This window comes from Heterodontus francisci, chromosome 38, assembly GCF_036365525.1.
Source record: "Heterodontus francisci isolate sHetFra1 chromosome 38, sHetFra1.hap1, whole genome shotgun sequence".
NCBI lineage: Eukaryota > Metazoa > Chordata > Chondrichthyes > Heterodontiformes > Heterodontidae > Heterodontus > Heterodontus francisci.
The window spans coordinates 31,635,989-31,651,243 of record NC_090408.1 but is presented as its reverse complement, the minus strand read 5'-3'; the positions used below and the strand labels follow the sequence as shown (position 1 = coordinate 31,651,243).

The window sequence follows — 15,255 nt, the reverse complement described above, 5'->3', positions numbered from 1 at the left end:
GTCCAAGGCAAGGCTTTCCTCCTTACTTCAGCTGGCAGACTGACTGTGTAGGCTATTGGCCAGGGCCAGCATGCATTCGCTTGCCTGCCTTGTTTGAATCTGCATGCAGGTGGCCATTCTTTCCATGGAGGTGGGCATAAACGTAAAGGTCTGAGACATCATGGAACTCATGGTGGAGATGGACTCCTCCAATCTCTCTCCAGTCGTGTGCAGTGTCTCTGGAAATGCTGACAGAACTTCACACATTTTCTGCTGCTGCTCCATAATAGTCCTCTTCGTCAATGGCCCTCGAGGCTCAGCATCTGTGTCCAACTGAGCAGAGCTTGGAGGGTCCTGCACCCTCTGATGGGGACTCTCCACTGCTGTTTCCAACACCTGCTCCTGCACACATGATGGGTGTCTCATCATATGACAACCCAACTGCCTGTCTTGGAGGTCCTCTGAAGTGTGTGTGTCTGAGCTGGTGGAGGGTGCGCATGAGTCATGTGACAGTTCATCCTCAAAGCGAGCGACCTCCTCTGAGGTGTCTTCGTCCTCCTCCGCTCACAGCTCCTGAGGGATGCTTGTAGGACCTGTGGAAGATGAATTAGAACCGATAGGTGAAAGGTCTCTCTCTTCTCATTATAGAGATCCTCATTTTTCATTGCCTGCTGACATCAAGTCAATATGCATGATTGTTATGTGCCTTGTGGCTGTGTGATATCTAATTCTGTCACCAGGTAGCTGGGAGACCTGTCTCTCCATCGCCAATGAACATGCATACGGAGTCTCTGCTTATCTCCAGTGTGTCCTCCTCTTCAGCGGTCAGTGTTGTGATGACTAGAGGGCCACACCCTGTTCTTTGCCTCTCCCTGGTGTTCTGCACTCTCTTCTGCAAGGAGAGCAAAAAGAGAGTTACGAGCGTGAGAAATGGGATGCATTGGGAAGATGGCAGGACAACATTTGTGGATGGTAGCTGTGTGGGATGTGTGCGACATGACAATAAGATGAGGGCGAGTGTCAGTGGTGGTGGGAGGAGGTGCCCTGAAAGAGAAGAATGTGTATTATGCAGGAGAAGGCTGGGGAAATCAGAATGAGTGGGTTTGCACTTAAACGTGGCATGCCACTCACCTTTCCTGCCCTAATGAGGTCTTTGAACCTCTTGCAGCACTGTATCCAGGAGCGAGTTACTCGCACTCTGTTGCTTACCTACTCTGCCACTTCTGGCCATGCCTGTTTGGTTTCCGAGACAGGCTCCTTCCTCTCATCTGCTGGGAACAGAATCTCCCTGAGGGCCCTTACAGCCAGCAGCATGATGTCCAAGGATGTTCAGGAAACCGTGGGGTAGCCTTTCCTCATTAAGACTCCATCACTCAAGTAGCCGTCTCTCGTTTGACAGTTATAGAATTTTTCCATTCTGACCCTCATAGGGTCCCTTTAAATAGAGAAGCTTCAAGAGTCAGGTGTGGGTCATCATCACGTCCACCCGCTCCAACTGGTCGGGAAACCCAGAAGCAGGATGCCAATGCTATGTCTCAGTTAAAAAGCCACTGAAAAACCCGCTGCTCAAATTTTCAGTTCCTGGCCCGCTGCGAATGGGTCCAAACTTTAAAATTTCCCCTTTATTTGGTGCATTTTCCAATATTTTGTAATGAGCCATTGATAAAATCATAAATATTTTCTGATATGTATATTACTTTATATGACAGAATATATTCCACAAAGCTGAACTGACAACTGTATCAATAAATCAGAAATGTGATAACCTCTTAACTAATTAATATTGATTTTTGTTTCTTTTGTTGTACCATCATGTTTCTTTCAGTCTAAAAATATCAGTACATTTCCAGACTGCTAACTTAACATCTCCGTTAAATGTTCACCGAATATCACCAACTGTAATTTCTTGAACTTGTCTCAAAATTGAACACTAATAATGTGATAATATTGCAGAAATATAACTCTTCATTGCTGCTTAAAAATCTATGAAGTTGTTGCAACAATGGATGTTGTGTTCTTTCACAAACAGCGGATCTATTGTACTTCGTCTAAAACCAACTTGTTCTTTGTGCAGTAACATTTCAGCCCATCTTTTCATGCTGCTTTGCAGTGTCTTAGTACACCCAGTAAGCTTGATTCCTCTGTAATTGCTGCATTCACTCCTTGCCTCCTTTTTTGCTGATTGATGTTATCCTGACTGCTGCAAAGATTTTACATTCCTCAGCGGGAGATAGCATCCTGTATCGGCGTGACCGTTTGTGATTTGCTATCTCAAGATTTTGGTGTCAGGACTTTAGATCCAAAAATAAAACATCAATATGGTCAGTGTATCGTCAATTACACCCCTGCTGCTAGATTAACAAGGATCACTGTTTAACAGAATGCTAGGAAACACAACCCCTCCAGTATGCACCTTAAACATTCTTCATTCGAGAGTTTGAACATTAGTGTTTAACTGGATTTACCCAGCTACTTGCACTAATGGGTCTAATTAGCCAGTCACACCCACTGGACACCAGCCAGTTGATACCAGTTTCCTCATTTGACCATGAGCTGGAATTTCCTGGATTACACTAATACAGAAGTTACACCAGAATTTATGCCGGTGCCTCCAACCATCTTGCTAATGGGAACTTGTGCTGACATTTTGTACGAAGCTCATTTGCCTAAACTGGAAAGTAAAAACTGTTGTAAAACATGCTCAAATGCAGCACCTCCAGCAGGGGTAATAATGCTGCTTCTTCTTCCATGGCTTCTCACTTCTGGAGCTTCTTGGCTCCACTGCTCCTTCTCTTCCATTATTATGTAGAAGAAGGGTATGCCCATTGGGGTGGCCATTCCAGGTGCCCAGTCCTTCTGAACAGGTGTGGAGTCCAAAACTGTTTGGATGCACTGAGACTCACAGCACTTTGATTCAGTATGGTGTAGGTCTTTTACTCACATTGTGAAGAAAATCACTAACAAACTTCAGAAATCTCAGTTACACTGATTTCAGGTGACCCTACGTCCACACTGCGCCTAAATTTTGGGACATAAATTTATGCCAGCGCATTCTTGATGTAAGTGCAAGAAACTTATAAGCTGGTGTTTTGTATTGTTGGCAGAGCTATGTTGAAGAGCGGGAGAGGGTTCCAGCAGGCATAACTTGGAAGCGGCACAAATGATCAAGGATTTTTGGCGTAAAACTAGCATAAATCAGATATGTGCAAATTTTCCCCAGGCAAAAAAAATGGCGTGACGCTGCATTTGTGTCGTAGAAATTGTCCCATATTGAAACAGTTTCCTCAGGAAGGTGCAGGTAGGCTAAATTATCATGGGAGGCGGGTGGAAGAACAATAAGTAATATTGATCATTAATATTTTGTTATAAAAACTCTTTTGACATGAGTAGTTATTTGAAAACACAAGCGTGAGGAATTGGGCAGAGCTCCCAATAAAGCTGCGGCAATCTATCAGAAATTAGCTTTAATCTTATTTCAGTTTAGTGAGCAGAGCTGTAATCCTGTCCTCTTACAGAGAAACCATCATATTAAAAGAGCAATAAACTATTGAAATTATTCCATGTTTTAAAGGCTGTGCATTAGATAGCTTCACAAAAGCTAGCGATCCCTTTGAAATATGTGGATATTAATGTCACCAATTACTTGTGCAACAGAAATTCTCTTTTCACGTTGACCATTCAATGAGCAACACTGTAAAATGACATCTGATGTGTGATTTATCAGAATCCTGTATTTTGTCAAATTTATGATGAATGATTTTCCCTTTGAGCATTTTCTTTACTTAATATCATGAATTCCTTTTTAAGCAAAGTGCATCAGTCGATTAAAACCAAAAAATAATCAAATTGACTTATTATTAAAATGTTTTGATGAAATATTGGGTTAGCCTGGTTGGTCTGGAGATTGAATCTACAGAAGGCATTGCCAGATTCTTCAGGCACCTTTGTTCTTTGCTGGATTATTGTGGAAAAAATTTCCTACCATGTGTTGATATGAGAAGTTGCTGTGCACAAATTGGCTGGCATTTTCCTACATAACTACACTTCAAAACGTACTTCATTGTGTCACTCTTTGGGTGTCCTGAGATTGTGAAAGGTGCAACATAAATGGAAGTCTTTATTATTTGAAGAAGGGCAGGAAGGGCTCCTGGTGTACTGGCTCCCTTAACCAATACCACCAAAACAGAGTATCTGGTCACTCATTCATTAATGGAATCTTACTGTGTGCAAACTGGCTGCTGAGTTTGCCTACAAAACATCACTGACACACTTCAACAGTGGTTAATTTGGTGTAAAATGCTCTGTGATGCCCCAAAGCTGTGAAAGGCATGAGACAAATGTCAGTTCTTCCTTTGTTATTGAGAACCGTTCTGTGTTGCCCTGGGGTTTCTGGGGCTGAACCTAGCCTGTGTCCGCAGTAGGCACAGACCTTCCCGAGGTTGGATGATGAGGTTGCGGGGGTGGTCAGTCACGACCAATCATCTCATGATCTCATGTTCTGGTACAACTACTGTCTGGTTACATCAGGAGAAGGGAACCTAAAAATCACGGCATAAAAGCAGAAAGTGCTGGAAATACTCAGCAGGTCTGGCAGCATCTGTGGGGAGAGAAACAGAGTTAATGTTTCAGTGCTGTGACTTTTCATCAGAACTGGATGAAAGGACATTGATCTGAAATGTTAACTCTTTTTCTCTCCCCATAGATGCTGCCAGACCTGCTGAGTATTTCCAGCACTTCCTGTTTTTATTTCAGATTTCCACCAACCTTAGTATTTTGCCTTTATTTAAAAATCACAGCACTGTGGTCTGCTTTCCAACCCCCCTCTGACCATACGCTGATGACCCCCAGAGATGTAAATGATCCAGGATTGCAAATTCTGATGCATCTGGGCCTGGACAGGAGCAGTACAATTAGATTAGATTAGATTAGATTAGAGATACAGCACTGAAACAGGCCCTTCGGCCCACCGAGTCTGTGCCGAACATCAACCGTCTGCGTGGGTTTTCTCCGGGTGCTCCGGTTTCCTCCCACAAGCCAAAAGACTTGCAGGTTGATAGGTAAATTGGCCATTATAAATTGCCCCTAGTATAAGTAGGTGGTAGGGGAATATAGGGACAGGTGGGGATGTTTGGTAGGAATATGGGATTAGTGTAGGATTAGTATAAATGGGTGGTTGATGTTCGGGTGTGTCCTGTGCACTTATGGCAAGTCCAACACATAATGGGCGTGTCCAGCACACGTACGGTGTGTCCAGTACAAGAGTGGTCTGTCCAACGCAAGTAGGGCGGGTCCACCACAGGGGTGGGGGTGGGGCAGGGAAAGCTGTCAATTTAGTTGCAGTTAGCTACATATATATATTGTAGTATTGCCTATCTGTTCCTGTACTCACTGAGAACGTTGCATTCCTGTTGTTTAATTGTTCCTGAAACATGCCGGTGATCACCCTTCTGTACACAGTAACAAACAGGCTATAAAAAGAGTCTTGGCATGCCATAGGCTGATGCAATCCTGGCTCTAAACTGACAAGTCTGATGAGCAGGTTACCCTGTCACTCTGTCTCCCCTCTAGGTCGCTGTGACTGACAGTCACATGATAGCAGTTGCTGCAGAGAGAGCAGTGTACACGTGGGGGAACAATGTGAAAGGCCAGCTCGGTCACGGAGACCTGCAGTCACGTTCAAGACCCCAGCTGGTGGAAGCGCTCAAAGGAAAGTTTATTGTCAGGTAATAAAGTTTATGAGCTCACGGATCAGAGGCTCTGGGCCGAGGCAGCTTATGAAGGGAAAGGACATAAATGGCAGATTTATCTTCTAGTCTCTGATAGTTAGGTATTACCCTGCAGTTTGACTCAACATGGTGAGAGTAAACAGTGTTGCAGGTGAGTATTTATGCCTTCTCCAGGATGTTCCCTTTTGGATTATTCTCAGACTTCTAAAACAGTTTTATTAACCTGTACTTTTCCCATTCCTGTTGATTTGGTCATTGGGAATTCAACTTAAGAGCATTAAGTGAGGCCAAAATGAGAATAACTTTCCCAACAAATATCTATTTGGAGATTTGTTTGATTCCTGTTCATAATTGAATCTGAGAGTCAAAGAATATAATGAACATGTATTTTTACTTTGAATATAATTCAGTTTAATTTTGTGATACATGTTGTTAATCATTGCAGGGCAACCAGCTCTCGTTTTCACTATCAGTTGTGCAGGGACTATTTTTTTCAGTAGAAATGCTTCTTGTTCCATATTGCAAAATAATTCTAATTCTACCAACTGTCTTCAATTGTGAAAAGTGGAGAAATAGAATTAAAAACTGGAGGGGAATCATTGTCTGGGAAGAAAACCTTCTCTCAGATAGAATTTGTACTTTGGGGGATCCGTATCCAACTACGTACTGCAGGAGGGGGGGGAATGGGTCCAAAACAATTCGGTTGTTGTATTGTTAATTACTGAATTTATACAATGATCCTGTGGTATGATTGAACTTGGGAGACTGTGCATGTGAGTGAGTGGGAAAGAGGGGACTGTTTGTGAGAAGGTGAGGAGGAAGGATATATCTATGAGAATGTGGAAGGGACCACATGAGCATGAGTGAGAGAAGGGAGATTGTGTCTGCATTTATGAGAGGGTTGGGAGGAAGGAAGTATGTGTAAGAAAGGGAGGCCCTATCTATGTGTGTGTAATAGAGAGAGAGGAAGGGTTTGTGTACATGTCTTTGTGGATGTGAGAGAGAGGGAAAAAACGAGACACTGCGAGAGGAAGTATAGTGTGTGTCGATGTGCTTCATTAAAAATTGGCTGCTGTGTTTCCTACATTACAACAGCAACTACACTTCAAAAGTACTTAATTGGCTGTAAAGTGCTTTGGGAAGTCTTGAGGTCATGAAAGGTGCTATATAAATGCAAGTTTTGCTTTATGAAGAACAGGTTGTGAGCGAGCCCAAAAGGAACTATTTAAACTTGTGCAGACTTTGTATGTTCGCATTACCATTTCCCTCCAATAATTGTCTCGCACCTTGTTGTATCCCTCAGTTCAAAGCATCAACTGCCCACAGCTCCCAGTAACTACTAAGTTTGATGGCATTTGCTCAACAAACGATCCAAAGGTTCTTTCCTTAATTGCAGCCACAACTCTCAGCATCCCTGATGCATCTTCATGTGTAGTATCCCTCCATCTATCAGCATTCCCTGGCCAAACACAGGGGGAGGAAATGATTGAATACACAATGGGAGTTTCTTTAAATGACAGAAGATGTGCTCACTTTCCAAAGTGCTGTACATTTTTTTCACCAGTGCTTACAGGCATTAATCAGGCCAATTAGAAAGCTCACAGAAAAAGAGGAAACATCAGCATTTGAAACAAAGAAAGTACATTCTGACAGACACAGGCACCCTCCACATTATCAAAGGAAAGCTAAAGATACCTGTCATTGTGTAACATATAGAACAGACCTCAATGTTTAGGGAGAAAAATTCAGGTTAACTTTATGGCTCAGGGGATTGCTTTTGGATTGCTCTGGCAAAGACACAATGGCCCAAATCACTTCCTTCTTTGCTATGAATATCTTAAAGCCCTTTATCCATACTTAGACTCCTGGCAATGGGGTTGAAAATTTGACGATTATTGTGCTTGAAACACTTGCTAACTGTGTGACTGTTGGCTATTCTGGAATCAAACACGTGGAAATTATCTTCCAAGAAATTAGTAATCACAAATAACAAATCTGTGAGTGTGTACAGGATGCATTGGCTTGAAACATCATCTTGAACAGTAGTACAAATGGGTGGTATTGCATCGGCCAGCTGTTATACATCCCCTCAGATATTTAGCTCCATTGGCACCACTGGACACGGGCAGAACGAAAGACTTGCATTTATATAACACCTTTCACAACCTCAGGGTGCCCCAAAGCACTTTACAGAAATGAAGTACTGTCACTGTTATAATGTAGGAAACACAGCAGCCAATTTGCACACAGCAAGCTCCCACAAACAGCAGTGTGGCAATGATCAGATAATCTGTTTTTATGACATTGATTGAGGGATAGATATTGGTCAAGGGTAACTCCCCTGCTCTTCTTTGAAATAGTGCCATGGGATATTTTACATCCACCTGAGAGGGAAGACCAGGGTATGGTTTAATGTCTTATCCGAGAGACAGCACAGCACTCTGCTGGAGCATCAGCCAAGATTTTTGTGCCCCAGTCCTGCAGTGGGATTTGAGCCCACAACCTTCTAACTCAGAGATGAGAGTGCTACCAATTGAGCCACAGCAGGGAACATAATCACTGATGCCATACCACCCAAGATGAATTTCTACCCCTCAGTACATCAATAAGATTAAATCCCTTGGGCTTCCTCCTTAACCACTACAATGTGTCACTTTGCAGGGCCTGTTGTGGAGATGGATTCAGTGTGTTTCTCAGTGATAATGGAATTGTAATGACTTGTGGAGATGGAGCCCAAGGCTGCCTGGGGCACGGGGACCACTTCAGCACCTCCAGGCCTTGTTTGATTGAAGCCCTGCTTAGTGTAAATGTTCAGGTCATTGCCTGCAGCCTGCACCATGTGTTGTGTGTCAGTGATGAAGGCAAGGTGAGTAACTTTTTTTAAATGCATGCATTTCAGAAACATCTGTATGGTTATTTTTAGTTAGAGATAGCTTTCACAGAGCAGGACTGCCTCTTGGGCATCCATACCATGAACCAAACTTTTCTGCTGGTCGTAATTATGGGTACAGATGTTTCCAGTATGGCTAAAAGATTCTTCCACGATCATGCAGGGAAGAACAAGCAGTAATTTGGAGTGAAAAAAATGGAGCTTGTGGCTGGGATGTATGGCTAGAGAAGATTACTCAGAGTGGGCTGACACCACGGAGAGATTTGAAAATGAGCCGGAGGACTTTGAAGTTACTGCAACTTCAGTGGTTGTGTCAATTGGAAGCATAATTTATGTGTAGCACAACACTTTAAACTGTTATATGTCATATTGTTTGAATTTGTTTTGTGTTCATTGTCTAACACCTGTGTAAAACCCAAAAGTTGAAGTGCAGTATGATTATAACCAGGCACATAACCCATAATGTCAGCTGCTGAGCATATGTTGAGAACACTGAAGCAAAGGTTGAGGTGTCTGGATTGATCTGGTGTTGCCTTGTTATATGACCCCCAGTAAAGGTGGGCAGAATCTTTGCAGTTCACTGTATGTTGCATATTCGGATAAAACAGAAGGGTCTGTAACATCAGTTTGATGAGGAACATGTGCCGGGACTAGAAGCAGGCGAAGAGCTATTTCATTAGGGGGAGAGGTAGGGTTACGTCGTGGTATCAACTGACAAGTCGCACAATCTGGTGATTGCAAACCACTTCACATGAAGCATTTAAAGAAATTCATAAAAGGGTCATTGCCTTTTTAATTGTCATGTTTGCTGTTATGTGAAAGTAGTGCATCTCCTGTGATGTTGCTAGTGGTAAGTAGGGCGGCACAGTGGCACAGTGGTTAGCACCGCAGCCTCACAGCTCCAGTGACCCGGGTTCAATTCTGGGTACTGCCTGTGCGGAGTTTGCAAGTTCTCCCTGTGTCTGAGTGGGTTTTCGCCGGGTGCTCCGGTTTCCTCCTACAGCCAAAAGACTTGCAGGTTCATAGGTAAATTGGCCATTATAATTTCCCGTAGTATAGGTAGGTGGTAGGGGAATATAGGGACAGGTGGGGATATGGTAGGAATGTAGGATTAGTATAAATGGGTGGTTGATGGTCGGCACAGACTCGGTGGGCCGAAGGGCCTGTTTTAGTGCTGTATCTCTTAATATAATATAAAAAGTCAGCTGCTTTATAACGATAGGGGCATTATGCCTGATAATGCACTGTGTATTATTCTGCTGCTAAGAAGTATCTGTGTGTTTAATGTTGCCCTGCCCCTTTAAGACCATAATGCCTAGTTACTTTGTTTAGCAATCACCTGCCTTCTTTACAGGAGTTACAAGTAAATGGGAATTCAGGCATGGAGCTCAAGATTTTCCATCCATTAATTTTAATTTCTGTTCCTGATTTCCTGATTTATGTTCCCTTGCACATTGGGAGTGCTAGATCATAAAATTTGCCCCATAATTTTCAGCTTGCTATGATACGTCAGTGGAATTATTGATGTCATTATACACCTGGATGAATTTCAGTTCTCTGCTGGTACAATTTGTTCTGTTCACTGGAATTGTTAGTTTCCTCATGCTGGAAAAAAATGGGCAGATTTATTTTCTCCTGCAAGAAACCTACCCACTGTCTTCACGTTTTGTCAAGTTATGTGTTTTATGTTCACTACTTTAGTGATTCTACCTGAATGCGTTATGAACAAAATCCAAAATGATCAACTAAATTCTAAATGACTGGGTCTACTGATTTACATATACACACACGCTAACACTGCTGTAAAGGTTTAAAGTACTGGTAGTACATTTATCAAACCTTAAGTGTTTGGCAGTTCTCCTTTTTCAACTTTTCTAGAAAAGATTTGAAAGGCTTTGAGAAGACGAGCAGGGAAAGATATTTCCACTGGTCACTGAGTTGTTAACGAGGAGCATAAATTCAGGATTACTACTAAAAGCGTAAAGGGGGAGGGGGGTGGGGTGGGGGAAGGTCAAAAAATTTTTTCACATAAAATGTTATTACAATATGGAATGCATTACAGCAAATGGTTATTGCACCCAACAATTAAAAGGATATTAAAAAGGGATAATTTTCTGACTGTTTGGTGTTGGTAGGACACTAGCACATCACCAGTGCACATCAGAAAACTAGTTATTAAATAAAGGGGAAAAGCATTGAAAGAAATGGAGGAAAACACATTAGATTACAACTCCAATGTAGAGTGTGTGATGGGCAGAATGAGCTCCTTTTATGCTGAACTCTGTTTTTTTGAAAAGAAGGCAGATTTATGTTTTGTTTAGCTTCTGTAAAACTGAAGTATGAAACCATTTGGTACAACATTGCCACTAACATTGCATATCCCCAACATTATCCCTACATAATTCGTTCTGGATTTGATTTGTCTGAACACCACGGATATTTGACTCACTTCTGGTTAACGGGATTGGGTTGAGTTCAACAAGTTTTCTATTCTGGAAATAACTGTTGCTTTTTTGAAATGATGGAGGACAAGCTGGGGTTGTTTCACCACATTCTAGGTGTTTTCGTGGGGCAATGGAAAATATGGTAAACTGGGGCTTGGGAATGACGATGATCACTGCTTGCCAATGGAAATAACTTTCGAGGAGCAGATGTTTATAAGGGATGTAAAGTGCGGCTTGGATGGAACCATGTTCTTAACAGGTATATATGTGATTAGATTTATGTATTATACTTCAGCACTTCACAAACAGTTAAATTCATTTAATTCAGTTATAGCAGCAACTGCTAACTTACTGTTAAAATCAAAATACCAACTAAATGTTCAGCCCTGTACAGAGTGACGATTGTCTCTGTTTTCTCAGTGATGAGAATGGTAGCATCGTGGTCATATTACTGAACTAGTAATCCAGAGGGCTGAACTAAAGATTGAGAGTCACGAATTCAACTCCCATCATGGTAGCTGGGGAATTTAAATTCAATCAATTAAACACATCTAGAATAAAAGGCTTATGTCAGGAATGGTGACCACGTCACCTCCAGATTGTCATAAAAACCCATCTGATTCACTAATGTCCTTTAGGGAAAGAAATCTGCCACCGTTACCTGGTCTGGCCAATGTGTCACTTCAGACCTATAGCAATGTGATTGACTCTTAACTTCCCTCTGAAATAGCCAAGCAAGTCATTCAGTTGTTTCAAACTGTAAAAAAAAAGTCTAAGAATAAAACTGGATGGACCACCTAGCAGTGACCCAGGCACTGGACACAACAAAGTCACCACTGCAAAGTCCTCCTCACTAGCATTTGGGGACTTGTGCCAAAATTTGGGGAGCAGTCCCACAGACTAGTCAAGCAACAGCTTGACATAGCCTTACTCACAGAATTATACCTTTCAGCCAATGTCCCAGATTCCTCCATCACCGTCTCTGGTATGTCTTGACCCACTGGCAGGGTAGACCCACAGGAGGTGGCAGCACAGCAGTATACAGTCAGGAAGGAGTGGCCCTGGGAGTCCTCAGACCCCATGAAGTCTCTTGGCATTAGGTCAAACATGGACAATGAAACCTCCTGCTGATTACCACCTACCACCCTCCCTCAGCTAATGAATCAGTTCTCCTCTATGTTGAACACCACTTGGAAGAATCAAGATGGTTATTTTTTGGTGAGATCTGTTTTGCTGCAAATAGGTTGTGTTCAAGTAAAAGCAGATTCTGCAATGTTTTATTGGTATCATAAAGGAAAGCTTTCAGGCATCTTCATGATGCATGTTGATGATTTCTTATGATAGTTTGGGATGGTACTGTGGAATTTGGGAAACTTGTTATTAAGATTAGAGTAGAATTCAAAATTGGGAGTCAGGCTTGTGGGACTTGTAAATATATTGGTTTAGATATTACGCAGAGTTGGTCAACAATCAACAAACCTATTTAGAGAGTGTTACTCGCAATCTGGTTAATTGTACCAGGTCATCACAGAAAGATGAGGTTTGTGCTGGCCCCCAGAATCACTGAGAAGCTCATGAGCCAGGGAAATCGCAAACAATAAGAAAGAAAATTAATCTCTATCTTTTCCACTTTTCATACCATCAATAATTGTCTGTTAGTCCTTGTTAAAGGCATTATATTCAGTCGGGTCAAAAAAAATTGTATTTTCTCTTGAACAGATAAATGTTTTTTGTGCTTAAAGTTCAATTGAAGAACATAATTAGCACATTCTGAAAATTTTGCTTTGTGATCACCAGATACTGATAGCGTGCTGGCTTGTGGTAATAATCAGTACAATAAACTGGGTCTGAATGAGAGACGGGGCCTTCTCATGCAGATGACAATGCTATTTGCACGAGTGAGTATCCTTTAATCTCGAGTGTATCACTTATTGATGGACAAGGTATGTTTTGATATTTTATACACTGTCAGCTTCTTTTAATTCATGTATGACATGAAATGTATCCTGTACATTTGCCCTAACATGATTGAATTAATTTCTGTTGACCTCCAACTGTTGTAAATCTACACTGAAGTATTTCCTAAGAGTAATATTCCATTCACAAACTGTTGTATGGGAAGGATGGAGTTTCTTTCTGAACAGTAGCTGACAGCAGATTTTTAAATATATTTATGTTTCGTCTTGCTGCAGAGCTCGTTTCTCATACTGGCCTCCGGACTCGCTGGTTAAAATAAATATTTGGAGCCAGTTCCTGTGATATAAATTTATGTGTAATTGTTCCCACTTTGGGTCATTGGAATAGAAAGAGCACATACTATGCACTATAATGGCAGCAAGCCATGGGTCAGTGGGATACAGTTGCTGTACATTTAGATCAGTAGAAAATTTAAGGGTGGCAGGAGGTCACTGTCAGGGTCTGCAGTTCATGGCCAGTTGTTGGGAGGGCTTTTGAAAGAGCCTTTCGATCTGAGGATTGGTTTGGGGGGCGGTGGGGGGGGGGGAGGGGGGGGGTGGGCGGGAGGGAGCCCAGGGCACAGGAGGCCTGAGCATTCCTAGAGAGGTCCAGAGGAAGCTCTCCTGCTCTTCCTAGTCCTGCGAGGAAAGCCAAAAATATAAGGGGCTTGGAAGATAGATCTGCTTGCTACACAGAAGCTGTTCATGATTTTACCCCCATTAAGGAAAATTGTATGCAACTCATTCCAAAATTTGTGATAAGCACCTCTGCCTCACCAGGCACTTACATCAGGGTCAGAAAAGGAATATCTGCCCTTTAGGCTTCACAATGGGTGGGAAATACCATTAATATCTCATTCTCATTTTTGCAAAATCACAACCAATCAAGGGAGAAATGAGAAGTAACTGGCATAGCATAAAAGGGAGTATCATACTCTATAATAATATTAATCTGTCCATCCTCAATAACATTGACATGCACCCTTTCATGTAATATTAATCTCAATAGCAACACCAGTAACAACGTATAACTCTGCATCCCTCTATCAGGCTATCAGGTACTGGGATGCAGCTGAAAAGAATATGATTATTAGCCAAGGTAAACTTAGTTTAACTGCATATAAATCATTAGTAATACATATTTGCAACAGTGTGTGAAATCCAGTGTATCTTACATTCAAAGGACATTGGTGCAGTGAAAAGCACAAGTTTGATTTTAGAGCTCAAAACTCTTAAGTTATGATGATGAACCAGCAGAACTTTTTCTCACAGGAGGTAAAATGAGAACGAACAGTTTTTTTTTTAAATGCTGAAAGGTAGTGTGGACAAAAGCAGTTATTTAAAGTGTGAGTAGAAAATGAGGTTGCATAAGCAAAAATTGGCAAACTTAGGCAACATTAAAGATCAGCATCATTATGTTTTCTATAGAGTAGTAGGTACATGGAAGAGACTCCCATCAAAAGTATTTACTGTGTGGAATATAAAAGCCACATGTAAGATAAACTGTAGGCCCACTTTTTACTCAACAGTAATGCAGGCAGAGGCTGTGACAGTGGCAAATCATCCCAACAGCGTGAGGCCCAGGAGATTATAACTCCAGACCTGAAATTGGCAGAAAGTAGCAGTCGGCCAGCAGGCAAGAAAGGAAGGTTGGACAGCAGAAGGCCACCACCAGGGTCTGCAGCTCGCAAGTCAGGCACTGGGAGGAGGCTTGAGAGGGCTTTGCGATCTGATGGGGTGGGGGGGGTGGGCAGGAAGCATAGGGTAGGGGATGGGCCTGAACATTCCCTCTGGGGTCCAGGGGAAGCACTCCTGCTCCTCCTGGCCCCACAAGGAAGATCAAAAATAGTCGAATAAAAATTACTTTTTGTGTCTCTTCTGGCCCAATGCCTTTCTCATATTTCCAAGAATGAAGGGGCACAGACCTGAAACGTTATCTCTGTTTCTCTCTCCACAGATGCTGCCTGACCTGCTGAGTATTTCAGCACTTTCTGTTTATATTTCAGATTTCCAGGATCTGCAGTATTTTGCTTTTAATTTAGCCTTTCTCATAAAGTTGGCCTGGCAGGAAAACAGTTTTCCCGTGCAGACCTCTGGTTAATATAGGAGTCATGATGCCATCAGTGCCCTATCTGCAGCTGTAAAGAAGGACCTTCCTGCCTGTTCAAAGAGCAGTTTAAAATCAGAGCCTGCAGGAAGAGAGCAGGAACTCATCAGATAAATCCCTGGTTTCCAGTGGACAAACAGGGTTAAAATTGCCC

The 15,255-nt window shown here is 42.2% G+C and overlaps 1 protein-coding gene across 8 annotated transcripts in view; it reads left to right on the top strand.

The window, feature by feature from the left end:
• LOC137352501 (serine/threonine-protein kinase Nek8-like) overlaps window positions 1-15,255 on the top strand; it is a 92,317-nt gene that overhangs the window by 39,530 nt on the left and 37,532 nt on the right. For all 8 annotated transcript variants that reach the window (XM_068018046.1, XM_068018043.1, XM_068018041.1 and 5 more), the window contains 4 exons: window positions 5,548-5,702; window positions 8,367-8,571; window positions 11,154-11,298; window positions 12,837-12,937. In XM_068018046.1, coding sequence (XP_067874147.1) covers window positions 5,548-5,702; window positions 8,367-8,571; window positions 11,154-11,298; window positions 12,837-12,937 — 606 coding nt within the window. The remainder of the gene's footprint in view (window positions 1-5,547; window positions 5,703-8,366; window positions 8,572-11,153; window positions 11,299-12,836; window positions 12,938-15,255) is intronic.